At 38.7% G+C, this 27712-nt stretch overlaps 1 protein-coding gene across 1 annotated transcript; it reads right to left on the reverse strand.

The window, feature by feature from the left end:
• Positions 1–10322: 10322 nt before the first annotated feature.
• On the reverse strand, positions 10323–25802 carry sall1a (spalt-like transcription factor 1a). The gene is made up of 3 exons (XM_052028656.1): positions 25568–25802; positions 13867–17282; positions 10323–12278 (listed from the first exon to the last, which is right to left on the reverse strand). The coding sequence occupies exons 1-3, from the start codon at positions 25728–25730 to the stop codon at positions 11838–11840; spliced, it is 4020 nt and encodes a 1339-aa protein (XP_051884616.1). The 5' UTR covers positions 25731–25802; the 3' UTR covers positions 10323–11837.
• Between the last annotated feature and the right edge of the window lie 1910 nt (positions 25803–27712).

Raw genomic sequence — 27712 nt, forward strand, 5'->3', positions numbered from 1 at the left:
ATTCTTACCTCCCTGGAAAAATACAATTATTCCCATATATATCTGCTTAAAAATAACAACATACAATCTCAGCTCCCCAGTGAGTAATTAATGTGCCTCTTCTTAGACACACATTAGACTGATTTTTTCGTCTTAAGTTGCCAACAAGCATAATTCAACCATTTCAAACTTAATATAAAAACTTTTTTCTGATTTATTTGTTACTTTCAATCTCATCTTCCATCTAGAAAGAAATTTTAAAAATTGTCCCAATGGATTCCTAAATTTACAATAAGCTGAAACCACAACAACATAATCTGCATTAATAATGGCATGAATCAACTTGCCACTCAAAAAATGGAAAGTTAAGGATAGAAAGCAGCCATGCAAAATTGGGTTGTCTTCTTCTGTATGTAATGGCAAGAACACATGGTTTAATTAAAGTTATAACTTGAGGTGCAAAAGTCAGTTGATAACACCTAGTTTGGTTAAGTAGTTTGATTCAGTCCCTCCATCATATGCAACTTCAGTGCAGGATTTTGGAATGTAACCTTCACCACATACACAGTCCAATGATTCATTAAGCTTTAAATTGTTTAAAAAGTAGGCACACATCAAGTGTCCCATATAAATGAAGTTCAGCAAAGTCCAATGCTTACTTTACAGGTGTAAACCCTGAAGCTTGATGGTCAAATCTCCAACCATATTTTTGTTGGATATTGTTGCTACAGGTCAAATTTTCTGCCAATGGCCTGCAGCATTCAGAATGTTCAGTAAAAGTCAGAGCATGCATGACCAGAAAGCAACAGCAACAAAACTGGGAAAAAGTTAAAGAGCTAAATCTCCTTATAATTTTACTGAAAAAGACAGCATACCAGAAGAGAAATTTCCCATTGTAATAATACCATTTTTTCTATTCGACAGGAAGAATATCAATATGAAAGGAATAAATGAGCTATATAATAGTACCTTTCAAGATCCCAGTAAACTCCAAATCAGTTTATAGCCAATGAAGTAAATTTGAAGGTTTACCCTGACCTGAAAGAACACTGTAAAGACTAGAGGTGAAGACTCCAATTAAGGACTTGATTTCCCTTGCAATCTGCTTAAGTACAAGCACCAGGAAACAATCTGGGCACTAAGAACCAGCATGGGCAGCAGGTGCCGGACCTGGACAGGTGTCTCGCAGAAACTATAGCAATTTTAATTTTTAACGAGTTGTTACAAGAACGATGAGCTAGAAGATCCATTGAATTTGTCCCTGCCCGGCCTCACTCACGATTTTATCTTGCCAGAGTCCAGAGACAGGAACATGTATGTGAACTTTAAGGATTCACAGATAAAGCTGATGCTCAAATGACAATGGTTTTTGAACATGGATGGGGGCAAGCGTTAGCAGGGTGGAAAATGCCCACTGAGATTAAAATGTGGACAGTAAACTTATTGAAAAAAACATTTAGCTTTTAGAATTTAATGGCCAGATTTCAGAAACATGTTTAATATTTTCATTTTTCTTTCTATTTACTTAAAATAATTTCATACAACATCTATGTTACAGAACAGCTTGATCAGCGAGGTTCTGCTGCTCCCTAGCCCTACAAGTATACTACTTCCAATCTCCCCACTCACAGCAAGCCACATGCACCCCACCCAGGCTGGTCTCTGGAGCCTAAATCCTGGCTGGTCACTAGTGATCAGGCCCATGGAGGTTGGTCATGACCAAATCCAGGTGGGTCCCTCGTAGCCAGGACCCACAGATGTCTGGGAGGTCCCAGGTCTGATACTATTTGGGCCCTCATTGTCCCTTATTGGTAACTAGTGTATTATTGTCACATGTACCGAGATACAGTGAAAAGCTTTTGTATGCATGCCATCCAGACAGATCATTCCATACACAAGTATATTGAGGTAATACAAAAGGGAAAACAAAAGAATGCAGAATATACTGTTACAGTTACAGAGAAAGTGCAAATACAACAATGCTGCTGAAGGAACTCAGCAGGCCAGGCAGCATCCGTGGAGAAAAGCAGGCAGTCAACGTTTCGGGTCCTGACCCGAAATGTTGACCGCCTGCTTTTCTCCACGGATGCTGCCTGGCCTGCTGAGTTCCTCCAGCATCACTGTGTTTTCCATCCAGGTTCCAGCATCTGCAGTCCTTTGCTTCTCAAGTGCAAATACAATGCTGGGAACCCTAGTTTGGAGTCTAGTGCATGGGCATCTTTTGGATTGGTTTGGAGTTGAGCGAGTACACAATTTCTGGGTGCATATCAATGAATTTTTTAGGTTCATGTAGGATTCAGTGTATACACATCTCCTCGATCTATGCAGGGTTGGGTGTGTGTTCCTCTGGGCACGCGTACCTCTGGTTATGCATCTGATGGTGTGAAAATGTTCTGGGTCTACGAGGGATCAGTCATGTGCCTTTTTCCATCATTCATGCACAATTACTTCAGAGCAACCAGAGTGGCTGTAGGGATTATTTTAACCCAATAAAGGATGGAATAAGGTTTTCAGTATCAACCCATCAGGCATCCCAATCTTCAGATTTGAATGCAGAATATAATATGAATAGTTTAAGTAACACCAAACTGTGCTTCTTATTCTGAGATATAAAAGGACCTGATGAAATTAACGTTGCTCATTGTTGGGATTAAAACAGAAAACTCAGCAGGTCAGGCAGCATCTGTCGAAAGAGAAACAGAGTTAACATTTCAGGTCTGACCCTTTGTCAGAACTGGGAGTAAGTTTTTGATTTTCATTCTTAGTTTATTCAGGTTTCACTACACCAAGGATAAGTAAAAGTGCCACCTCCAAAATTATGAAGTGTACAGCTCATTTTCTTAATATATGTTTAGATTTTAAAGTCCAAAGCACAACAATTGTTCATTCTGCAATAAATATTTTAACTATAGAACACCCAAAATATAGTACAGACAATTAACCTCTTCTGATGCATTGTCATTGTTGCAACTTAGGAAACCAAACAGCCAATTTATGAATAGCAAACTCATCAAATAATATTATAATGATGGGCTGATCTAATTTTTTTAGTCACATTGACTCAGGGATATATGATGCACAGGACATTCCAGATAACTCTCCTGGTCTTTTTTTTAAAATAGTGTGATGAGTTTTTATTTCCCATCCACCTGACAGAGCAGACCAGCCTTAGTTTAACGTTTCATCTGGCAATGTATTACCTCCTCGGTACAATGCTGGAGTGTCAGTTCAGCTCAATGAAAGACTACGGGAAAGAGGCTTTTTTTTTAGTTAAACCATTCTCCAGTTGAGAGCACCATCAACTATAGTGGAGGGAAAGCATGTCTGAGGAAAAAGGAAACCCTGTCAGAAGTACTGTAGTAGAAGGTGGAGTTGTCAGAACTGATGCGATGGAGATGGAGAAACAAGGAGGATGGAAAGAAGTCTTTACAGGAAGCAGGTGGAAGGAAATGTGGTTAGGGACAATGTAGGAGTCCATGATTTGTAGTGAATACTTATTGCTGACCTAAATGGAGAAAGGCAAGTCAACAAAATGAGCAGTCAGAGGTGCACTGTGAAAGTGGCAGCAAAGGAAACTAGTTCTTACAATCCACCTTTAGGCACCACCACTTGTATCATTCAATCTCTCCTAACCTCCATCCAATCACAGACTTCTCCTTTTGTTTTCTCTCCATCCCTCACTTTCTTTGCAGTTTTACCTCTGCAGATAAAGGACCATTGGCCTCATATGCTAAACAAAGGCAAAAAATGCCAGCAATAGCTCAGCATCTACGGAAAGAGAAACAGAGCTAATGTTTCAGATTGATGACCATTCATCAAAGCCTGAAACATTAACTCTGTTTCCATCTCCACATATACCGCCTGACCTACTAAGTATATCCAGCATTCTCCCACTTTATTTCAGATTTCCAGCACCTGCAATATTTTGCTTGAGGGAAAATATTATTGAGAATGACATTATTTTTGCATTTTGAACAACAGAAGACCTTTAAGTTTAGAATTAGTCACACTATAATCTAATTGAACTTCAAATGAATACAACTTAGCAGTTCAGTGTGACAATTCCAATATGCTCACCAACATTCCTTAAGTGAGTGTAAGTGTCCATTTCACTGGCACACCCATGAACTGGTACAAAATCTATTTACCCAATAAAGGTAAAGCCAGCTTCAAATCCAGATCCTAAACATCAACAAGTCCCATGAAATCTTGAGCAACTGCCACAATAGGGTTATTTCCCCGAGAAGGCCATAAAACAAGTTAGTAAATGACCCAAATTATTTATATTTTAATGTTAAAAGTGTGGAAGTAGTTAGCAAACTATGAAAAGTCTTTAGAAACCTGGCAGACAATTTCAAGAGCATAATTATCTCCAATGTTGAAAGATAATTATATCCAATGTTTTGATTTCTGCATCACAACACTCCAAAAATAACAGTCTGAATCGGGTTCTGTTCCAATGCTGAAGCAAAGCCGTGTGTGACCTCTCAGAAAAGGCCATCTCACGTTGCTTTTGCTTGGTATCACGTGCAGTATAATTACAGCACAATGTTTTGGCAAGGTCCAGAAATGCACTGGATCAGGCTAATTTATAAATTTCCACAGAACTTATTTAAACATTTCGAGAGTGTGGGTCCTCTCCCTATTTAAATCTGTGCCAGGAGTGGAAGTCTGCAACAAGGAACCAAAGACCTCTCTCCTGGCCAGGAAATTCCAATTTCACAGCCAGGCAGAATAAACAAAATGTTACCTGCCAAACTGCATATAGACTCTTCAGCTATTGATTTAGGTTGTACCAGGTTCTACTACCCATTTTAGAGTTTGAGAATATTTTTCTTAAGGATTCTCAGTTTCATTTACTTATATGTTTCTAAACTTCTGCCATCAGAACAGAACCCCTCCTGCTGTATCTTTGCATAAGATATAGTGATGTACCAAGAGTTATCCCAACACCTTCTGTCTGTCTCTCACACTAACCTCTAATTCAGCAAAGGGCCAAAAGTGACTCCACTACCTCCAGCCGGCGCCATTTGCTAGCGGCCTCTCAGAGGCGTGACGTCGAGGGAGGAGGACGAGTCGGGAGCGCGCCGAGGTGTCGGTGCCGCGCAGTGCCGGGCGCTGCGCTGGTCAGAGGTGTGAGTTCCGGGGCGTCCAGCGTTTCTACAGCGTAGAAATAACAAGGCAGGCACATGCTTAGTATTGCAAGACCTGTCCTTGGATGTTTCTTTATTTTAAGCAAAAGAAAAGTTACCTGCAAACGTGCATTGAAATGGGCGGTGGCTCCCCCAGCTGAGCGCAGGCTCCACAGGGGTTTATTGTCACCCCTGCCCCACTCTCCGCAGAGCGAATGTGGATCCTGCAAGGGCCAGCACTGGCTCGCTGAAGGTCGGCAACTGCGGTGGAGAGCCGCGGAGCCGGGCACCTAGCGCATCCTGTCAGCAACACTTTATATCAAAGTGCAGAAAGTCAGATTTCCCCTATGTGATCCGAAAGTAAACTGGTGCTCAGCAATAGTGTTCCTTGAATCAGGCATCTTCCGAAATTAGAAAGCATTTATCAGAAGCTGGCGATTCGTGGCTTTTTAGATGACACTATCAGATATTTTAAAAAGGAATGGGAAAGAAAGAATAAAAGATGAATGGAAGCAGAACTATTGATACATTAGGCAACATCTCAGATTTCTGTAAATATTTGACAGCGCTTTACTGGCTTTTGTTGGTGTTTTGTTTTGAGGATTGTGTGCTGCACTGCAGTTGTGATCTTCGAGTTTGGTAATCCTCAAGGATTTGTTTTAGGGTCAGATAAGTATCAATTCAAATCAAGAGGATTACTGAAGAATCCAAAACTGAGAACAAAGAACGAGCAAGCTCTTTTTGTCACCCGACCTGAATTTTGGATTTAATAGAAACAAATCTATTTAGCCCAATTTTAAATAACAACCTACGCTCTAACAAAGTTTTCGGGTTTTTTTTTAATAAACAACACATTGGGGATATATAACAGTAACAAGCAATCGTTCTACAGCATTTAAAATACACTTAACATGGGATGGTTAAAGGCATGGAAATATTTTATAGTGCTCATACAGACATTGTTTCCTGGGATGGTACGATGATCACTATTTCCTGGAGTTACGCTTTCCACTCCACTCTTTAAGCGCTTTGAGAACTTTGGTGTTAAAAGACGATGACACTACATATGTGACATTTTCATCTTTAGAATAAAATCGCTGGAGGAGATAATTTTTTTTGCATATGTTAGTGGTAGAATAATAATCGATGGAAGGTGATACATTTCCTTCACACTTTATTTTAAGTTGGAAAAAATGTAACACAAGACACATGAATTTGTATTTCAAACGAATAATACGGATAGAGCGGGACAAAATAATTAACAAACCCAAGATATAAAATTCAAACCAAAATAAGTTCTATTTGTATATGAAAAAATAGTCAAATGTATCCGATACTTTGCAACTCTTGCTAGTACGTAGTAGTCGGTCCGTCTTACTGCAATTGTTGTAGTGCGGAACCCTCAGCTTTTAATAAGGATGTTAAGGGTCTCGCAATCTGCCGGTCAGATGTAAATACTCATCTTTTTTTACAACAGTAGATAAATGTTGCAATCCTGCGTTCTGATCTTCACTTTTGAAAAACAAATGTGTCCCTGCAGAAACTAGCACCAATGCACGTTTTACTTACCAGCATCAAATGCGATTCGCTCAATTACAGAGGACTTAAACACTGTAATTAAATGATTTAAAAAATTAAAGGTCAGTGTATGGATGGCCATAGGGAATTGGCTGTGCAAATAAATGCCAAACGGAAGAACTTTTCAGAACAATTTACACTTAAGCCGTGTGATTTCTTTCTGAGCAAACACCGCAGGCGATGAAACAATTCGTATTTAAATTTCAAGTGAGGTAAAATTTCAGATGAAATTAAAATATTTTGAAGACACTGAAAATAGACTATACCCAATGTGTGTCAAATGTTTAAATGTGATATGATAGATGTTATGGAACACGTGTAGTTATTTTTAAGTTAAATTAGTGTTCCGATTCAAGAACGGATGAGACGGAATTAGAACTATATGGGAATTACTACCATAGTATAAATCTTCATCGGATTTTTAAAAATTTAAATACACAACAGAAACTGAGTACCATCTAATGTTGTACGTCTCGATGTTATGTATAAAGTGATATTTTAATAGATTTTATTTAGTCCCAAAGCAATAAAAGTAGTTTGCACCTGAACACGGTCGCTTTCATTAGATTTTCTTTAAAAGGCAACTCTGTTGTTTACTGATTTGCATGTAAATAAACACGATGAAAACCCGCAAGCCTGTTTTTAAATCGCTTTGTAAAATGTATTAATTTTTTCTAATAATTCTTATAAGGTATTCCAGAAAAAGGACAAATAAAACGAAACGACGTGAAAACAACTTTCAGATGGAGAACTTAAAATGTTTATTTTATTCGACAGTTTTGTTCGTTCATTCCTTTTTAAAAAGGATGTAAAATTCATATCGCTCGACTTGCATTGAATACTGTCACGTCCGAAAATTATTTTGTTCATTAAATTTGTCGAAATGCATGATGACCAAATAAAGTACCAAAATATGTTGGCTAAGATTCGAAATTTAGCAATAACTTGAGTTGTAACGACCTACAGTTTGATTAGTGGCTTTGTTTCACTTTAAAACTTAATAAATTAATATTCCCTTCAGATATACGTTACGCGTTTTGACAAGGAAAATTAATCGTCTGACAGTGAAGGAGGAGGCAGATCAGAAGTTATGTTTTAACAATACATAAATAATGCTTTCCCTGACAGTTTATCTGCAGATAAACATGCCGGAAGCTGATGCTTCACGGACAAACAAAGTGTTCAATTCAATCCTTTTGAATGCCAGGAAGACAAAAAGGCAAAGCGAATACCCGGAGCATTTGCAAGGATCATTTAGCGTCTCGTCCTGAAAATATTGGGGAATTCGGCTTGTTGTAAAACTCAGAGAGGATGCCGTGCTCGAATTAACAGTTCCTGCATTGCAGGAAGTGCAACGATGTGTAAAATTAAATGCAGCTGTCGAAAAGGGGGGAAAAAGATCACTTCAATAAAAAGAAATGCACTGTTCAAGGCAAATACCTGCGGTTTCATTAGTATAAAGGCTGTGCGATCTTTATTGGGACTCGTAGATCTCAAGTTCCAAAAGGGACCGAGGCAGTGTTTCATGGAAATGTAGTAAAGTAAAAAGCATTATTGGAACAGGGCTTTTGTGTTTATTTCACCCGATGTCCCTGCAAGTGATTGGCCTTGGTAATAGGAAAGCAAACATGAAAATGTGGTATAGATTTTTAGCCTCATTAAGGAAGCGCTCACCATTTAGCGTCAGTCAATCAATTATAATCAAGAGTAAAGACACAGGGAATTATTATAAAAAGGACTGAGCCGGGCTTGCTGTACTGCGAAGGAAGAGATTGGACTGCGGTACGCAACTCACTTGCAGAAAATAATCTCTTAAAATCAACTTTCCATTTTAGCAACAAAGTTGGCTGGGAAAATGATTCAACAGGAGGGGAGGGTGTGTTAAAGTTCCCATTGTACATGTGGTGGTTTAAAAGCGGCAGCACTCATAATTCCGTGTCGATAAAATCAAGAGTTTAATTTTAGTATTTATTTTAACTTATTGCAATATTCCACCGATTGATAACCAGATCTGTTCTAACCTGCAGATGTTTTGAGTGTTCGATTGTATGCAGCAAGTTGCATTTAAGTTATTCAAACACGCATCGTTTCTGTAAAGATTTCAACGAGGCACTTATTTTTTCTCTAGAAGGTGGCAATGGTCTCCTACATAAAAGTTTATGCGATGGGGAGGGGATTCTAGGCAACACAAGCTCCAATCGTTGGTTTAAATAAAACGTGAAATCCCTTACATATTGGGAAGTAGATACATTGTAAATATAGTTAATTGTAATTTCTCCACTTTCTCTTTCGTTTTACCAACCATTAACATTCGAAAATAGTAACCCCCACTTCTATACAACGGCAGTTTTAAAACAGTATCCTCTTTTACCGTAGTTCAAAAGGTGACTGAGCACCTTCATTGAGTTAACTATCACAACTGTCCACTGGCATCCACAATTGGACGCACCCCTGTAAATGCTGTGCTCCCTTTCAACTTTGCACCATTGTTGTTGAAACATGAACACTGCTTTTGTTACGCTTAATGATAAACGCAGAAGATATTCCACATTCCAAAGCAGCGGTGATTACCCAACTCACGGTGTAGTTAATTTGAGACAACTGGTTGCATTCATTAGGAAATAATTTATAGTGCAAAACCAAGACATTCTAGATTTAAGAAAATGTGGTTTAAAAAGCATCATAAGGTAACAATAAACTGCACAATCGACATTACGTCAAAATCAATTTCATTTTTAGTAAAGTTCCAATCCCAAAATGAGTTACACAATTATCAGCAGACCTTTTCCCGATTGCAGCATATTCGACTTAACCAGCATATTATATTTCACGGCTTTACAAATACCGTACACTTGTTTAAAAGTAACTGCATTCTACATTACGCACATGGGTAGTGGCTAAGGCGCGATAACTAATTTCAGAGATAAGAGAAAACAAATATCCAGCACAAAAGCAATTACCAGGGCCAAAGCCCAGCTCCTCCCATCAATAGTCACTGAAGGACGGAAGGAGCCTGATCTAATCGATACTGTAATTAAAGATCCTATGAAGCGACCAGAGAGTGAGGAGCACGTGAAGAATTTATAATCCTGTCCCTGTGAGCACTTTATGAAGGAAAATCATTGGGAATAGCTCCCACTGTCTCCTTCGATGTCAATACTGTGCGAATAGCAAGTAGGAGACAGCTCGAAAACTCTGTCAATAAGATCTGCTTGCTTTTTTTCCATAGAAACAGCAACAAGAATTATTTCCAGCGGAAAGGGGGCGTTTTGGCAAAGAGTCGGTCCAATTCCCCCCACGATTCCCTAATAGCAGACGGCAGCGAAAATACCTCAATCAATTGGGTCAATATTAAAACGCAGTTTGATTAAGTTGCCAAACATCCTACACAATCTACAAGGCTTGGGGAGGAATCTCTTTAACAAAGAGGCTGACATTTTGGTTTCAAGTATTCATACTACATTAATCCTTAAAATATAAACGCAGACATATTTAAATTAGGTACTTGGTGCAGTCCATTTTGCATACCGCAGAGATAGCAGGATCAGAGATATTACGGAGATATTTCGTCAAATTGGACATCTAATGGTTTCAGTCAACAACATTTTTCACAACTACCGACAATACTAAAAAGTGTGCAAAAGATTTCGTTTGACATGTAATTGAAATATTTTACTTCTTCCGTTTATTGTTGCTGAAATCCGTTCCCGACTGACTTGTCTCAGTTACCAGTAGTCTTCACATATGTTAAACAATACATTTGAGTGTTCTTATCCAATCTCTAAAAAAACTAATCACATTTTGCATTGTGTTTTTTCAATCTTCTATAATGTTTTAGAAATATAATCAGTAGATTTTTTTTTAAAACAGCATAAAATTGCACAGCTTGATTTAAAAACCTTTTACAAATGGACACTTACCTAAGTTAATTGCATTAGAAAAAGTGCATAGGACCACAAAAGAAAGTTTTCAGAGAAAGCAAAAATACACACGCTTCAAGAATGGCTGTTGCAAAACTCATGTATTTGATTAAATGAGTAAGAATTACAGTACCTCAGCTGTTAGTAGGTATTAAATTTTAGTGAAACTGGAATGTTTCTTCCAGCTTTCCAAGAAAGTGCATATATCAGTCACAAGGGTTTTTCATACCTAATACAAAATTATTACACAATAAAACACTATCTCTCGTCGGTCGGTGAAGATGAAGCTTCGTCTTAAGCAACGTACCAGTACAGTATATACATTAATGATTTTCCCAAGACATGTCATTATGATATATAAATATATAATATGTATATATTTATACACACACAAGACATAATCTATAATAGCTTCATATTACTCCCTTCAAAGTTGTTCAAAAGATGCATTTACGTAGCAGCAATGTGAAAGTCCAGCACATTTTTCTTCTATACTAAATATACCTATGGGGCAGAAATCTTTATTGTATTTAAAGGTACAATAACAGGAGTTTCCTTCTATGACCATCGTGCTTGTTACTTCACTGAAACTCATCAACATTTAAGATGGTGTAAGTGAAAAGCACAATACAAAGAACCATTTTGAACAGAAATTATATAACCTACAAAAAAAACTTGCAATTTCACTTGATGTTAAAAACAGTAAAGAGTAAACTGCTTACAGAGTGACGGCATCAACATTCAGTTTGAAGTCTGCAATTTACAGTTATCTTGTTAATGGAAGGTATGACTGAACAATGAACTGATTGTGAATACTCCAGCAGACTACCAAAACTTTACATTATATATACAGACCTTTCTTAGTGAGGAATGGTCTTTTGAGGCATTGCCACCAATGCCAGTCATGTTAAAACTAGATTACTCACAAATCATAAAATAAGTTAATGCAAGGGCAAAAATTCACCTAACAGAATAGATCTGCAAATGCTAGGAAACTTACATGTTTAAAGCACTCTAGTCCATTAGTATATAGGCCAAGATGCTGAAGACCAGTAGTTTACATTTGCAATTTGTTTGCAAAGCAAAGTTATTATCACTAATAAATAAGTTTTTTTTCATACAACACTAAAAGTTAGGCATTGTACAAAAGGTGTTCTCACAACACTTTGGTCCATTGGCCTGAAAGACGCCCCAGATTACTTCCATTGTTGGAATGTTGACTATCACTTTAGCTTGATACTATTTCTTTGTTGTCTTCCACCAAATGGGTGAATCTGTGGTTTGTTCCATTTTCAGTGGCTGATATTTTCTCCAGACCAGCTAGAGGTGCACTGGGATCAGTACTATGAAGCTTCTCCATGTTTCCTGTTAAACCACTGATGGGTGAACTGCCACCATTGCCCAGACTAGCAGGGTTTGGGGGAAGTCCACCATTCTGAATCACTGAAATCTCATTGGTCTTCATTGCTAAGCCATTTGTTAATGCTGCTGCATACTGGTTCCAAAATGAAGAAGGGTCTCCATCGCGAGCCCTAACAGCCAAATCCTTCTGAAGCATTTCGGTGAATTTAATAGGATTGCCACCTAGGAATGCCATTGGACCATCCACTGAAAGGCGCCTCCCTCGTCTTGCAGGGGCACTGTTCCACATGTGTGTCCCCATATGAACCTGTAAAGATGGTATAAAGTTAGGCCATGCAGCTATAGGCACACTGGATACCATTGAAGGCCTAGCCATACACAATATGCAGATTTACATCTCTTGGTCAGGAGACATCTATGTCCTTTGGGATAATGAATGCCATCTGTCCTGTAGTTGATTAATTCAGCTGCATTAAGTTTCTTAGAGGCATAAAGTCATACAGCATGGAAACAGGCCTCTCAGCCCAAATAGTCCATGCCGATCAAGATGCCCCATCCAAGCTTGTCCCATTTGCCAGAGTTGGTCCATAACCTTCTAAACTTTTCCAATCCATGTACTGTCCAACTATCTTTTAAAGTTGTTATTGTCCCTGCTTCAACCACTTCCTCTGGCAGCTGATTCCACATAGATACTACCCTTTGCAATACACATTCTTATAAACTAATTTCTGCTTGTCAATCTGGTTGCTTTTCAGAGTGAAGCTACTTAAAGTTTGTTATTCCTCAAATATTACATGGAGTATCTCATGAGAAATAGTTGAACTGCAAGAAGTTAGCAGAGATTTGAACTTAAAGTAGGTATCTCATGGAAGGCTTTTAAGTACACTTCATCCAATCTCTACAAGTGATCAGATTATTATCAGGATGTAGAATGCTTCAAATTTTTATTAACTATGTAAAAGTTCATTGATTCACAAATCACAAACAAATTAGCTACCAGCAGCCCTCCACAAGTTTTTCAACTGTAAGTTGTACTTTGATCATTTTGACACAAGGTCATTTTTTTGTACTTCTGCCTTTCAAACAGCACATTAATTAAACCTCTATAATTTATTTTGCTATTCCTTGATACTATCACTTTCCTCCTGAGGTACACACACAGTCTTGCCAACACACTTTTTCAATTAATCCACAAGTGCATACATGAGTTTGACCAAACCACTCTCAGAGGGAGGAGAACGATAATACTGGCAACCAATCCCAGGACCCCATCCAAACCGAAATTCAATGTTAGAACCTCCTCTTACTTTTTAAACTTTCGATTACCTTGCAAACATTTTGTCTATGTCATTTATTTCAGAAGGAGGTTAAATAAAAACAACAAATAATTACAGGATAAGGTCCTAAAGTGAGCAGAAGTTGCACAGAAGTCCTTTGATAGTTTTGGGATTTTTTACCTATTTGTATACAAATAAACTGCAATGTTCAGCATCATTGACAATTATTGTGCATTGCTAAGAAGTTATATCCTTTAAATTTATATCCCAACTACATGCATAATCCAACTTCTACAAGCCATAAATATGCTGTTGCTATCTTTAATACAAACTAAAGATGTGCAGTTATAAATGTGGGAATGCATATTTTCCATTTCAACTTCCAAACTCAATTAAGTGAATTTGCATGCATAGATACAGTACTAATTAAATATATGGAGAGATTAAATTATAGTATTGTTTATTTAACTAAGAAGTATTATTTTTTTCTTTACACATCAGGTAAGCAAAATACAGTTTCAATTTGTTCCTGCATTCCCCCTTACACATATAAAGGACAGCGGCACTAAATTACTTGCACTATTTGAACACATTTGAGAATAAAATGCAGCAAAATACCTTCAGATTGCCTTTGGTGGTAAAAGCTCTTCCACATATAGTACAGGCAAATGGTTTTTCTCCTGTATGTGTTCTCTCGTGTATTTGGAGAGCGCTGGATGAGGAGAATGTTTTCCCACATGCTGTGCAGTAATGCTGTTTTGGAGTTCTTCTTTGCTGTGCTGGCAGGACAGGTGAGATAGCAGATGCAGACAGAGGCCCTGATGAAATAAGGCTAGCAGGTGGATCTTTGCAGTCCTGGGAACACCCATGCATGAAACCATTGACCTCAGTTTTGATTAGGGATGTCAAACTGTTGGCAGCCACATTTGAAGAGCTCTGATTAGAACCTACATTAGAGTTGTTGGGTTCGAACAGCTGAGATGGAAGATCCCGCATCTGATGTGTCAACATGTGCTGCTTCAAATTACCCTTAGTGGAAAAACCACGATTGCATACTGTGCAAATATATGGACGCTCTTTGGTATGGCTTCTGTAATGAATGTCCAAGGCACTCTGACAAGCAAATGCTTTGCCACAGATATCACAAGATGTATTCCTCAACTTACCACGATCTCGACTGGGAAATAGCAAGCTTAAAGTATCATCTTTAATTACTCGTTCTGCATTACTGGAGGTCAGGTCCAAGGCACCACCATTGGTAGTTGCTGGAGACACCGAATTAGGTAAGTCTGATAGTAAAGTTCTGTGCTGTCTCTCTTCACAGCCTGGGGACTTTGACCTACGACTATCTGTGTTGCTGTTGGTTGGGGATGGAGCCTGCATGGAAGAGGTAGATTCTGAAATGGCAGGACTTCCAACACTTTGGCTCTCTATATCCCCAATTATTGAAAAAGAGTCACTAGTCATTTGGTCTCCATCAGCTGATCCATTCTCACCTGACCTGAGGCTTGCTTGGAGTTGCTCAACAAGACCAGCATTAATCATTTTCATTTGATTCTCAAGAGCTGCAATACTGGACATTTCTGATGGCAATGGAGACGGAGATAAACTGCCTTGAGAAACCTCAGCAGATTTGGGTGTATCTGGGACACTACTATCTGGACAATCTTCCATATTCTCATCAGAGTAGTCATCTATATCATCAAAATTTTTGTCTTCAAATGAAGCCGTGTCAGATTCCATAGATTCAGGATAATTGTCAGCAACAGGAGTATTAGGAATCTGGCCTCCCATATGCATTCTAATGTGCTGCTGCAACACAACAGCATTTGTGAATTTCTTCTGGCAGATTGGACAAGAATGTTGAACTCTCAGTGGTGGCATGGCACGATGAACACCATAATGGGTCTTCAGGTTTCCCTTGGTGGTGAATGCACGACCACAGACTTTGCATTTGAAGGGCCTCTCACCAGTATGTGTACGATAATGCATCTTCAGTGCACTATGGCAACTAAGAACTCGATGGCAAATGACACACTGGTTGGGGTCAGTCATTTTCCTGTCAATATTTTCTACTAGCTGCTGCAATTTTGATGTTTCAGACGTCTGTAAAGAATCTAAAAGACCTCCAAATGGAAACTTTGACTTAAACTGGTCTGACATAAGTGGTATAAGTGGCGTTGTAAAAGCAGAAGTAGTACTTAGACCTGAATCAGATGCACTTGAGCTGACAGGGACAGCCAAGCTGGTGACAGAATTAATAGATTGTGTGTTTTCATCTAGTTTACCATTTGAGGTAGGTGAAGCACTTTCTTCCACTTCATCCAAATCATTAGCATTTTTCACAGAGGGCTCTGTTGCTGCCAAATCACTCTTAACCGATCCAGGAGGACTGCAAGAAGACTGATTAACTGAGATAGGCTGACACTCCTCTGATTTAATGATAGCAGACAAACCTGATATAGTTGATGGGAGTGGCAGCCCAACAGATGTGGTCAGTGTAGGTAATACAGGCTTACTATCCAGCCAACTTGTTATTGGTTTTTCAGGTGGTACAGACATTCCATATGGAATACCTGTATTTGTTGGAACATTGTCTAAGTGTTCTGGAACTGGATAGGGGTTCATATGAATGTGGGGATATTTCTCTCTGTGCCTCTGGAAGTGAACCTTCAAATTTCCTTTTGTGGAGAATCTGTTACCACAAATGTTGCATTTATAAGGTCGCTCACCAGTATGAGAGCGCAAATGAATCTGCAAGGCACTGTCACTTCCAAACACCTTAGCACAGAACCTACATTTGTGTTTAAAGAAAGCCTCATCAGAGCTGCTTTTAGTCTCAAATACTACCACATTTGGTGGCTTGCCTTTCCTCTGATTTGCCAGAGCTGTCAATGAACCAAGGTTTCCTGAAGTTGTTTCAATGCTCGAGAGAGGGTTGGAAAACACAGAAGTGGATGTGGAGGATTGAGGTAGCAGTGAGCTGGACAAACTGGATGCAGGACTTAGTAAACTGCTAATTCCAAGAGCTGGTGTGGACACTGTCGATACTGAAGGACTGATTAACTGAGAACCACCAATGGTATTTGTGGACACACTTTCAGAGGGCTGTATAGTACTAGGCAATGAGGATGTATTTACTTTTGGAGAACTACTGCTAGGCTGAACTATGGTGCTTCCAGGGCTGCTCTGAGGTAGATGAAGTTGCTTTCCACCATTTATGCTGGCAGATTGGCTGGCAAGGCTCTGTGCTAGCCCAGCTGCAGCAGCAAGTTGCTGAGATAGATGTGAACTAAGTGTAGTTAATGGATTAACAGCAGTTCCTAAAGTACCTTGGGAAGAGTTGACTGATGGAACTTCTGCATTTTGGGAAGCCAATAAGATTATCTGGTGACGGATTTGTTCAATAAGCTGTAACTGATGGATCTGTTGTTGTTGCAAAGCCAGTAGTTGTTCCATAAGTGCTGGAACAGCAATTTTACTATTTGATGAACCATTAGATCTTGTTTCCTGGGAGAACTGGGCTACTGCCACTTTTGTACTTCGAAGATTTTCAATGATCACATTACTATTTAGCATTGAGAAATTTCCCAGAGCTGTTAGATCACCTATATGAGGTAGAGGTGTTGTGACAGCTGAGGTACCCATTGTGGGATAATTACTGCTTGTATTACTATGGTTATTACTGTTAGAACTGCTAACATTACTGTTGCTAGTGATGCTGGAAGTGTCCACCTCCATGGATTCTTCCTGGTCAACTTTTTTATGCTCTACAAGGTCATTGCAGTCCGCTTGACTTGCGTTATCAGTTTTGTCATTTACTTCTTCAATAGGATTATCAGGAGATTGTGGAGAGGAGGTTTCTGAAGGAGCTGTTGAATTTTCATTTACAATCAGAACCAATTGTTTCTTAGTGCAATTTTTTTTGTGATGAAGGAAATCGGGCAGTTCAAAGAACTCAGCACAACATCGGCCACAGACATGAGCATCCCCATTCTTAGTGACTCGTTCTTCTTGTCCTCCTCGTGAAGTTCCTAGAAGAACCAAAGGGATATGAAATTAGTCATCAAGATGATGCAAATATTCATCAAATATTGGGCATGAACTCCACAAAAAGGAATAGAAAGGGTGGGGGGGGGGGGGGGGGGCAGGGTGGAATCAATGTTTCCACAGTGTAGATTTCACATAGAATGAAAATCTCTAAAAGATTGCATTTGGATTCCATCCTTCACTAAATCCCAGCGAATCTTGTACTTTAGACAATCCATCAAAATATAAAATTCACAAAATTATAGACATTGGAGTTTAATGAAATTCCATAGAAAGTATTGATTTCCAATATTTCATACATATCATCATATCCCTTGTCCACTGGGTGCAAATCAAACATTTGAGGACTTGTTAGACTCTCCAGCAACTGTCAGTTTTCTTCATTTCCAGCAGAATAAGATAGGTCTTTGACAGTTCACTCCCTGTCACTAAACCAATTTGTAATCATTCAGATCCCAATCGCCATTTGACAGGTGAAAGAGGCCAGTCAACTTGCTGCAGACAAGAGATACTGGGATATATTAACCAACAGTTTCATCAATTTCCTGAATTATCCAGGTCTCAAGCTACTAGCTTTTAGAGTCAAAAGCTACTGATATAATAGATACAAGTTTATATGATTGATATAATTGCATTTAGTCATCATAACAAAATTAAGTGTCAAAATGTGTTCTTTATGCTTTCAATATATGACTTACATGAACAACACTTACCTCATTAAAAAAATCAATATTAAAAAATTATTTGACTATTCTAAATAGTGCATTACATCATTTATCGCTTTACAGAAAGGTCCACTGATGCTTTTATGTCAACTTCATGAGGTATCAAAGTTGTTAACTTCTTCCTCAGTATTTCAAAAGGTATTGTTTTATATCACATCATATTTTGAAGGACATTTAATTAAACTAGAAGATTATGTAGTTCTCTTGCTATGTATACATTGGTGGCTGAACACAGTTGATGGACACTCCAGGTATACAACTGTAAAATTACAATATTTAATTTGTGTGGACCTCTGATCTTTTCAATCCAACAGCATTGCAATTAATTCACCACACTGGTACCCTTTATTGCCTGGAGACATGCAAGGAGATCAAAGGTTCCCTTTACAACCAAAGGCATATAAATGTATTTTCATGGAACAGTTACAAAACTGGTAGAATATCCCCTAATTGAGAAATGGAATGCAGGAAGATAACTTGGAATAAACATAGCTATGACATTAAGTTTCAGGTTATAACATGGAAATAGTTGTGTCATGTATTAATATCAATTTACTTTCATTGTGTAGAACACTTAGGAATTTCTGCTGGTGTGCCACAAATTAAACAATTTCTCTTTAAGGATTAAACATTTCTTCAGTATATTTGTTTGAGAAGTTGATATAAATGAAAAAAAATATTGTGCATCTTAATGGAACTTATTATTAAAAAAATGCATTTATTTAGTCCCTCTCATGACCTCAGGAGCCCCCAAGTACTCTTACAGTTAATAAGGTATTTTGAAATGTAGTTCTTTTTGCAATGATGCTACACAATTGTTTTAAACTTTTCAAAGAATGACGACAATTTCAAGGAATCTCACAAAACATTTTTTCCCCAATATGATGATGATTCATATTCAAGTGTTAAACTTGTGATGGCATAGGTAGTGAAATGTTGATGAATTCTCCAAGTATTGCTCACATCAATCATAACAGCAAGGCCATGCAGAGATCAAGAAAGATATCAACTACTGAGCAATACAGAAGTACCAGCGACAAAACCCTCCCTTGCTTGCATGATTAGAAGTCACTGAGGAGAAACAAAACAGGAGAATGTACCCTTCCATCCCCAATCTGTACTCGGCTCACAAGACGTAATGTAGAATGGTACACTTATCCCTATTTGCAGTAATATGGACACTATGCACTCAGATATAAAGCAAACATCACTTTCCTTTTCCAACTGAATGAAATGTACCCGTGCCCCAGGTAGAGCAAAATCTAACACATTGATAAAGAAACAGTACGATATCCCCAGTAGACATGCAATCCTCCTCCAATATATCATAATCTCCCAAACTCAAAGAACCATACTGTACAAACATTAATTTTAAAACAATCCCAGCAGTGGTTATCCATATGGCTTTTCATTCAATGCCAATTTGTTAGCAAGTGGTTCATGCCCACTGGGCTAGAGCTGCAAAACATTTCACACAAAACCCATGCAGCTAGCGCAGAGTGGAATCCTCAGTCTAGTCTAAGGCATAAGATTGTTGGGGATGCCAAGTCAGTAGCCATATTACCATCGTGCCAGCTGTCTTTCTCATCAATTTACATCTGATAATGTTCAGAAAACTGAAAAATCTGTTGGATTACAGTTAAATACCAAAAATATAGATGCATGTACATGCAAAGAAAACTGACAAAAGATAACAAACTGAAAATAACAATGCAACTTGTTTAAAACCACTTAATGTTTGCAACTTGTTTAAATCAAATTCCAAAGCAAATATAAATTTGCTTCAGTTACTAAAAACAAAGGAACATAAAGCCAGAGGAAAACGTATGTTATCTGTTAATTGTGCTATATAAACAAGATATCTGGAATAAATGCTCTTAAAGGTTGAGTACTGAAGCAAATACAATAGAAAAATGTACTCTCTGCAATGACTGACTTAATCTTGAGTATTAAATTGGTTCAAAGAAGCTTGGAGGTAATGGGTATACAGTACTTGCCAGAGCCAAATTCTGGAATAATTTTTGACAAATACATCAGCTGCACAGTTGGAAATATTTGTGTTAATTTGAAACATTTAGTTCCAAAACCTGATTTATTGATAAGCAAATTGTCCCCATTCAGACCATTCACTAGCAAAATCCTTTTACTTCCTTTCTCATTCGCACTGGTTGCTTGCATTTCTCATCACACTGCGGATTAATTTGCAAATCAAACAAAAAATTTCAGCACTCTAACCCACTTCATCCTTTTCAAGGACAGGATGGCTCCCTATTGTTTGCTCAGCATGAGGACAGCAACTTCTGTCTCACAATGGTGTGTGGTCATGAGGGAAGGCACAGAAAGCTGATCTTGTTTAATTCAGGGATTATCTCCCTGCATGTTTTCCTTTACTACAGAATTAGATAATAAAAAGTTGCCATGACATCAGAATCCAAGTCCATAGCAAAGCACAGGCACAATTAATTTCAGATATTGGGGAGATCATCTGAAATAATGTGATTCAATTGCCATACTGCCCAAGTGTCCTGGGATACATTCAGAACAATGGCCATTAATGTCATCTCCTGGAGTACATTCAATTTAATATGTACAAAGTTGTAATTCTGTGACCTGCTGTGCTCTTTTACTTTTAAACACAGGTTCAGAGGTTATTTGCATATTGTTACACAGAGTTAAATTCAAAAATCACTGTATTTTTTAAAAGGTATAAGAAGAATTGCACAAGACAGATTCCCCTATGGCATTCTGAAAACATGGGTAAGCTTTTAGGAAGGAAATCAAAACAAAATGACTCAAGGAACACCAAAACAGCAGTAAATCATCAATTTGGCATCGGGCTCATTTTTGAAGTTTTGGAAGTACACAGAGCCATCTGTACTTAAAGTACTAACATTAGAGAGATGCATTTTCCTAAATTACTTGGTTCACATACTGCATACGTTATACACAAATGTTCAACCTTTAGTTCGTTTGCCAAATAAATAGTTGTGAAAGAGTGATAAATTTCTCTAATACTCATGTCATGCTCATTATAACCTATTTCTCAAAGAGAACTATGGGCAAATCTGAGGTTAGCAGAAATACTAAATTTATGGACAATACTTGGCTCATTAAATAATAGTAATGTTTTGCCAATGTGTTAGCAAGACTCCCCATACAGAGAAAAACACTTTTCAACTTGATCACATTTATGAAAACAAAGACAATCTAGAAACTGGTTTGCTTGGTCAGCTGTGCTTAAACAAATAATTACTAATGCAAACTAAATAACTACTGTGGGAAATAACAAAACCCACTTCATCAGTTCTGTAAATCATCATGAAAAAAAATCTGAAGCACAGACCCACAAGCTTCACGTGGACTGAACATTAGTAAAATTATTCAATACTGGAATGTTAATTCCAGTGGAAGCCTATCAAATTGCATCTTTTAAAAGAAACATGCAAAATTAAAACATGAACCAATGAATCATATCTGATATTAAAGTCAGAATGTCAGAGCACATTGTACAGCCGTAATCATCAACAAAATAAAGCCTCTAATTATTGTTTCTGGCCCTTCAGGTTTTATGGATTAAAACAAAATAAAAATGTAAAGCGAATTTCAATTTACAAATAAGGTCTCAGAAGAAACCATTTAGATTTTTTGTTCAAAACAAAATATGAGAGCTAAAGACAGTTTATGTTTTAAGGAACTAATAAATCATCTTATAAAATACATCCATGTCAATGGCTTTTACAAACCATTTGTAACAAGATATTATTAAATATTTATTGTTAAAAGATCTTGTGAATGTTTGGAACTTTACATTAATGACGACTTTATAAGAAATGAAACCTAACAAGCAATACCAGAGACACACCATTGTGTACTTCAGTGTGTTGCAGGTACTCTGTACATGCAACAAACTTTTTCAACCCACTTTTAATAAGTATCTAAATTATAAAATTTAGCAAGTAATTATTAATCATAATTGATAACGGTTCACAATATTACATATTAGAAGACAATTCGCTTTTAGTTACTTCTATTTGATTATCCCCAACACATTTGTTACGTATCGTTTCGTAAACTGCAATGATTTAAAACAGCTATTAAGTCAATTATATCTCTGAACCTATACTTCAAATTTATGCCGAAACTGCGGTGATTTACTAGTTTATGAGCGAAACTCGATTATGAAATAATCCCAGCAGTCAGATGAAAATATGGGTGCACCAGAATGAACACTAGATGGGGTACCGGTTGCAACAGCTGAGTGAGAAAAACTTAGTCCCACTGTCCCACTCACACGTAAAGTATTTCTGCTCTGGGCTACATACAAGCTTTGACTGCATAAACATTGGCAATGTGACAAGAAACTAAATCCCTGTTGTAGGTAAGGTAAAACTCTGCCGTGGGAACCAGCCGTCAATCACCTCATCAGGGGTCTGGCATTTAAGGGGAAAGGGGAAAAGGCTTAGTGGTTCGTGTAGCACTGATAAGGTTAAAGCTGAAACAAACTACTGATATCCTGCTAGGCTGGCTGAGGAACTGAGTTCTGGGGTCAATTCAAAGGTACTGAAGTACATCTTGTATTATGAACTCTTGTCACCTCAGGATGGAGGGAGGCCGGCAAAGGTTAAAACAGCAGAACACTGAAGTACTTCGTCGCTTCCACCATGAGGAATTGCACAAGATACCACTGTTTCCTACAGTGCCGGGACAATACGGACAGTACCACAAGTATCATTACAGCACAGAGAGAGTAAAATCATTTATAAAACTTATTTAGATTTCTTACTAAACCGTTTATCGAAAATCCACAAAGTATCCTACAGACTCACCATTTTACAGCAACAAACAAAATATTTGATACGTCAATAATGTAAGAACTCAATATTTCCAATGCCCAATTTCTTGAAAAATAATTCTAGATAACCAATCCGTTTTGATCATAATACCAAGAACAATGCATACTTACTGCAAAGTGACTTCAGACGCCACTTGAGAGTGCAAAAGGCTCACGTTTGTCTATCTAGATGTGCCAATGAAGCCCACTGCAGTATACATGCAATACAAATTTACGCTACGCTAAGAAATATAAAGCAACATTGGCAGAAAGTATTTTCATCCAAACGATGTTTGTGCAGTTTACGTAATAATACGGCATTCTTTTCTTTTAAAAAATGAATAAATTATTTTAGTTTAATCCGAAACTAGTCTAAAAAGTACAAAAACAAAACAAAAAATTATCATTCTTGCCAATAAGTTACGAACCCGATAATTATAAATATGTTTACAAAAATGGAGGCTGATTTCTTTAGATTACGCGGGGTCCAAATTGTTAGCTTGTTCGCTAAGTAGTCTTTGGAAAGAAACTCTAAACCAAAAAGAAATCGTTTTCTTTCCTGCAACTCTCCTTTGAAGCAAGTTAGATGGGCCACTTTGGCCTCATATCCAATGCTAATAAAGCTTGAAAAAGGTTTCAATTGCTAAGGTGTCATCAATAAACAAAATAATTGAAACATTTTTGATAAAATGTCTTATTTTCAATCAGTATTCACGCGTGGGATTTCGTATTGATGCGCTTTATACACAAACACGCAAATCTGAATTAATGGTCACGGACATCTGATGAATTTCGTATTTGCAGATAGTGGACGAAAAATCTCCTAAACTAAATTACCTCGAAGCCTCTTCATTTTTATGTCTGTAAATTATATCACTTACCACTTCAAATGAATTTGAAAAGCGCCTTAAGTTCCAACACACTCCAATGCAAGTCCTAAGTATATTTTGTTTCTACCTGTGAAATTACATGGAGCAAATTGATCCTTACATGGCCTATAATCCACAAGTATAACTGGTTTTCCACTATCTCAACATTAAGTTTATAAAGGAGATATGAAATCTCCAACTTACTTGTCAATTAAAGACAAACAATACGATTTTCAAAGGTTTTGAGGAAAATATTTACAAATTATGCAATATTAATTGCCTTTAAACAATTATAATTTTGTGGAAAAGTGAAGATACATACCTATGTTCAAGCAGTTTTGTAGTGATAGCAGTGTTTAATGAATAACCCTGGTTGAGTGGTGTTGGGCTGGTTTAATAGTAAATCTCTGGCTGATCCAGGAGGCTGAGTGCACTGTGTGCTCTATTCACAGATCAGGATGAGTCACACACATCCGAACTGGCACGTCAGCCCCTGCAAATTCCCTAATAGTGCAATTTGTTGTTTTTTTTGTAACGGGGTGAGCGATCGTGGAGTTTGCATAGCGGACTTGTTATCGCCCAAAAATCGTCCTAAAGTATCTGGAAACAAAGTCAAAGGTGCTTCCTAACCCCGGGGCTACGAAATATAACCAGTCTCCTCCGAAACGACAGGAATGGCAATTGCGAACAAAATCATTTTCTACTTATCTGGTTTTTTACAGCCCGGCCTTTTCTTTCTAGTGAAAAACCAGATAATAAATATTTAGCAACTCAACAATGTACAAATATACAGTAAGTTAATTCTTGTATTTTAAACAAATCGTCCAAAGCTTTACATTTCTCTCCAATGTAAACAGTCTTTCAAAAAGGAATACAAGGCTTGTACAAGTTACTGCGTCAACTAATTATTTTCAAGATCGTCTAAACCTCACGAATGACTCGTACTCAAAGAAGATTCTGCACTTAAGTACAAAGCTGAGACTATTAACAGGATGTTGACATACTCAGAACTTTCTCGCACAGACTAGGTGTTTTTTTTTGGTGAAAATGCCGTAAACTATCCCGATTCTATCATGAAAAAGGCCAAAGAAACAACGGGGTCACGTTCGCGTATCTCGCTCTCAAAATCTTGTTGCCTCAAACTCTCAGCAAACGCTCGTTATTTTTGCTCCCGGCTCCTTTTTATCCAATTTCTGCGCTGAGTTCCTTCGCCTTTTTTAACCCACAAAGTCGCGTTCTGGCTCTGCCTTGCACACCCACAGCAACCGAGCGAACTTTTCCCCCCCAAACAAGGTGTTCGGCTCCCAGTGACTGAAGTCACATTGGGACACACACAGCGCTGCCATCATTACAGGCAGGTTATTTTTAAACCTAGCCTACGGTCGCGGGCTCCTTTCCATCAAAACATTCAGCGTTATTTCAGCTGAATACTGCCATTTAAATCCACCAGCGAACCTAGAGGGAGACTTTGGAAGACGTGATACTTGGATTCCACATGTGCTGTGCTGGACCAGCTCCCTTCCACGCTCCCACAAAGGTACGAAATTAAACTTTTTTTTTGGGGGGGGGGTAAGTGGGGGGGGGGGTGGAGGAGGGAAAAGAGAAAAGAAAATACAGCCAAAGGCTCAGTCATATTAGTGTTCCCCCCCCCCCCCCAATCTCTGCTCATCTCTGTGTATATCAGTCTGGTTGCGAGCAGACCGTGACTTCTGTACAATTAGTAGCAGAGCCTCCCAAACAAGAGGCAGCGTGTTAATTACTAAATAGTGTTAATTTCAAGCCGCCTAACTCCAGAAATCTCCCCTTTCCAAACTTTGGGAGATTTTACTCACAATCAGACTCACCATTCTCTGCGGATAATGCTGTATCCTGGTCCGACTTGATGTGTTGCGGCTTCGCCTGCTTCCGACGCGACATGGTGGTTGATACATCAGCAAGCGAATAAAAAATTACAAATTCTGGAGTTGCAAAATTACGGAAATTGACCCTGCCGCCTTCAGTGCGCATGTGTGGGGTATAATTATGATTATCAATAATGCATTGCGATTAATCATCCGCTTCTTGAAAGCCGATTGGCACGTTTCCAGGCGCGGCTTAAAGACTATTCAAATTACTCGACTTAATCAATTAGCTTGTGATTTGCTGGCGCGCTCCGGCTCTGGGTCCCGGTCTCCGGGCTCTCGCCCAATGAGTGGCTGCGCGTCAATGTGGGAGCGCGGGGCCCCGGCCCCTGGATACTGCAGCCCTTAGCAACACGCTCACAGCCACATTGCCTTTGCACGCGCCTCGTTGCTAGGGCTACTTTAAACCCCCGTAATGCTCGTCTCAAGATGTATTTACTCACACAGTTGCATTTTAAGTTAAATGCATCGAATGCACATGGCTTCTCCCAATCCCTTCTCCTTTCTGTCACCGCGTTTACAACGCTTTTGCATAGGTGTAGGGTGGTTAAGGACAAATCGTTGTTTTCATTTTTTATTGCAAGCAAATGAACCATTGCAGTTGACAAGTGTCGGTGGCGGGCGAGTTGCTACTTTCCCCCCTCCCGAAGTGTGAGCAGCATCGGGACGGGAGCCGCTGATCAGGGTGTAAAGGGCGGGACGGGTGCATTGCCTGCAAGGACGCGGCGTTCGTCTGCCTTTGCACAACACGCCGCCAGTCCGGGGGACCGGCCCAACGCTGCGATTCCTGAACAGGCCAAACGGCGCTGGCTGCGCATTACTAGCGGGTCACTCTGCTGGGAATTGTGCATGCACTCGACTGTACCCTGATCTTCTAGTTAGGTGTTTCTGCGTTGCCTTTCGATTTAAATAAATCGAGTGGTATTCGTCTTTCTGCTAAAACAAATATAACTTTTTTAACAATCAAACTCTCCCACACAGAAAACTTTTTTTTTCGAAAGCTGTGCTGCTAACTTTCACCCTGAGTTGGAAGTTAAACAATTGTCCCAGGCTTGATCCTGCCCCGAAGGTCCGCCCGCACACCGGAGCCACGCTGCCCTTCGCTCTGCCCATTGGCTACTCGCAGTCACTGACGATCGCCACAAGATGCGCCAGTTATTGGCACTTCCAGCTGTCAGTCAGGGGTCGCCCGGGGAGTCTGTAGTTACTGAGCTCTCAGTCATGCAATCCCGCGATTACTATCAATTCTGTTATGTTAGCAGGGGAGACGGCGTCGCCATGGCTAGAACTCACCAGCTTTCGGAGTTCAGCCACTGACGATCACTTTTTTAAAAACGAAACGTGCCTTCTACCTGTAATGATAATGTATGTGTGTGTGTGTGGGGTGGGGGTTGTTGACGACCAGGTTCTACCGGTGGAATATCTCGCACGAATTGTGCGATCGTATGAACGAATCGTTACATTCACGCGAGTGGAGATGTGCTAGGCTGCAACAAAGTCCATTATTGATCAGTGCGAAGCATCAATGGACCTTTTGGAATTTCTTGCACAGTAATTTATACCCAATTAGTGCTTTGGATACGTTGCTGGGGAATTATGCCCATGTCAAATATCCATATCTACCTAACGTTGACATAACATACTGTATTCTGTTTTAATATCGCAACCTATCTAAATATTCATCCTGAATTCGTTTTCCCCATATTTGTTTAGATACTGTAAAAGGAGTAATGATAAGTATTGAATGGACTTTTCAGTAGCAGCCTTCAAACCTTCGATAGTATGTTCCCCCACCTTGAATACTTGATGAAATGAGCAATATAAGACCAGATACTCCGAAATCATGGTTAGATGACCCCAGTCATCAGCATTCAATATAGAGAAAACTTTCAGACACTCCGGTCTTTTTGTTGATGTATCGCATCCAACTCGTAGGATCTGATAGATTTCAAAATTTCTAAATGCAACACGTTAAGGTGTGCATTTTATGAATTAAAACAAAATAGTAGAATTCATTTAACGCAGGAATCTTGCATTATTAACTGCGAATTTTCCCAATTTCATCGATTATCGAAAAACTACATATTA

Source organism: Pristis pectinata, chromosome 13 (assembly GCF_009764475.1).
Source record: "Pristis pectinata isolate sPriPec2 chromosome 13, sPriPec2.1.pri, whole genome shotgun sequence".
NCBI classification, from domain to species: domain Eukaryota; kingdom Metazoa; phylum Chordata; class Chondrichthyes; order Rhinopristiformes; family Pristidae; genus Pristis; species Pristis pectinata.

Coding starts and splice junctions, on each gene's coding strand:
- sall1a (XM_052028656.1), bottom strand. CDS start 25,730: ATGCGCACTGAAGGCGGCAGGGTCAATTTCCGTAATTTTGCAACTCCA. Junction 17,283..25,567: donor AGCATTATCCGCAGAGAATG/GTGAGTCTGATT, acceptor TGGTTCTTCTAG/GAACTTCACGAGGAGGACAA. Junction 12,279..13,866: donor CCACCAAAGGCAATCTGAAG/GTATTTTGCTGC, acceptor CCATCTTTACAG/GTTCATATGGGGACACACAT.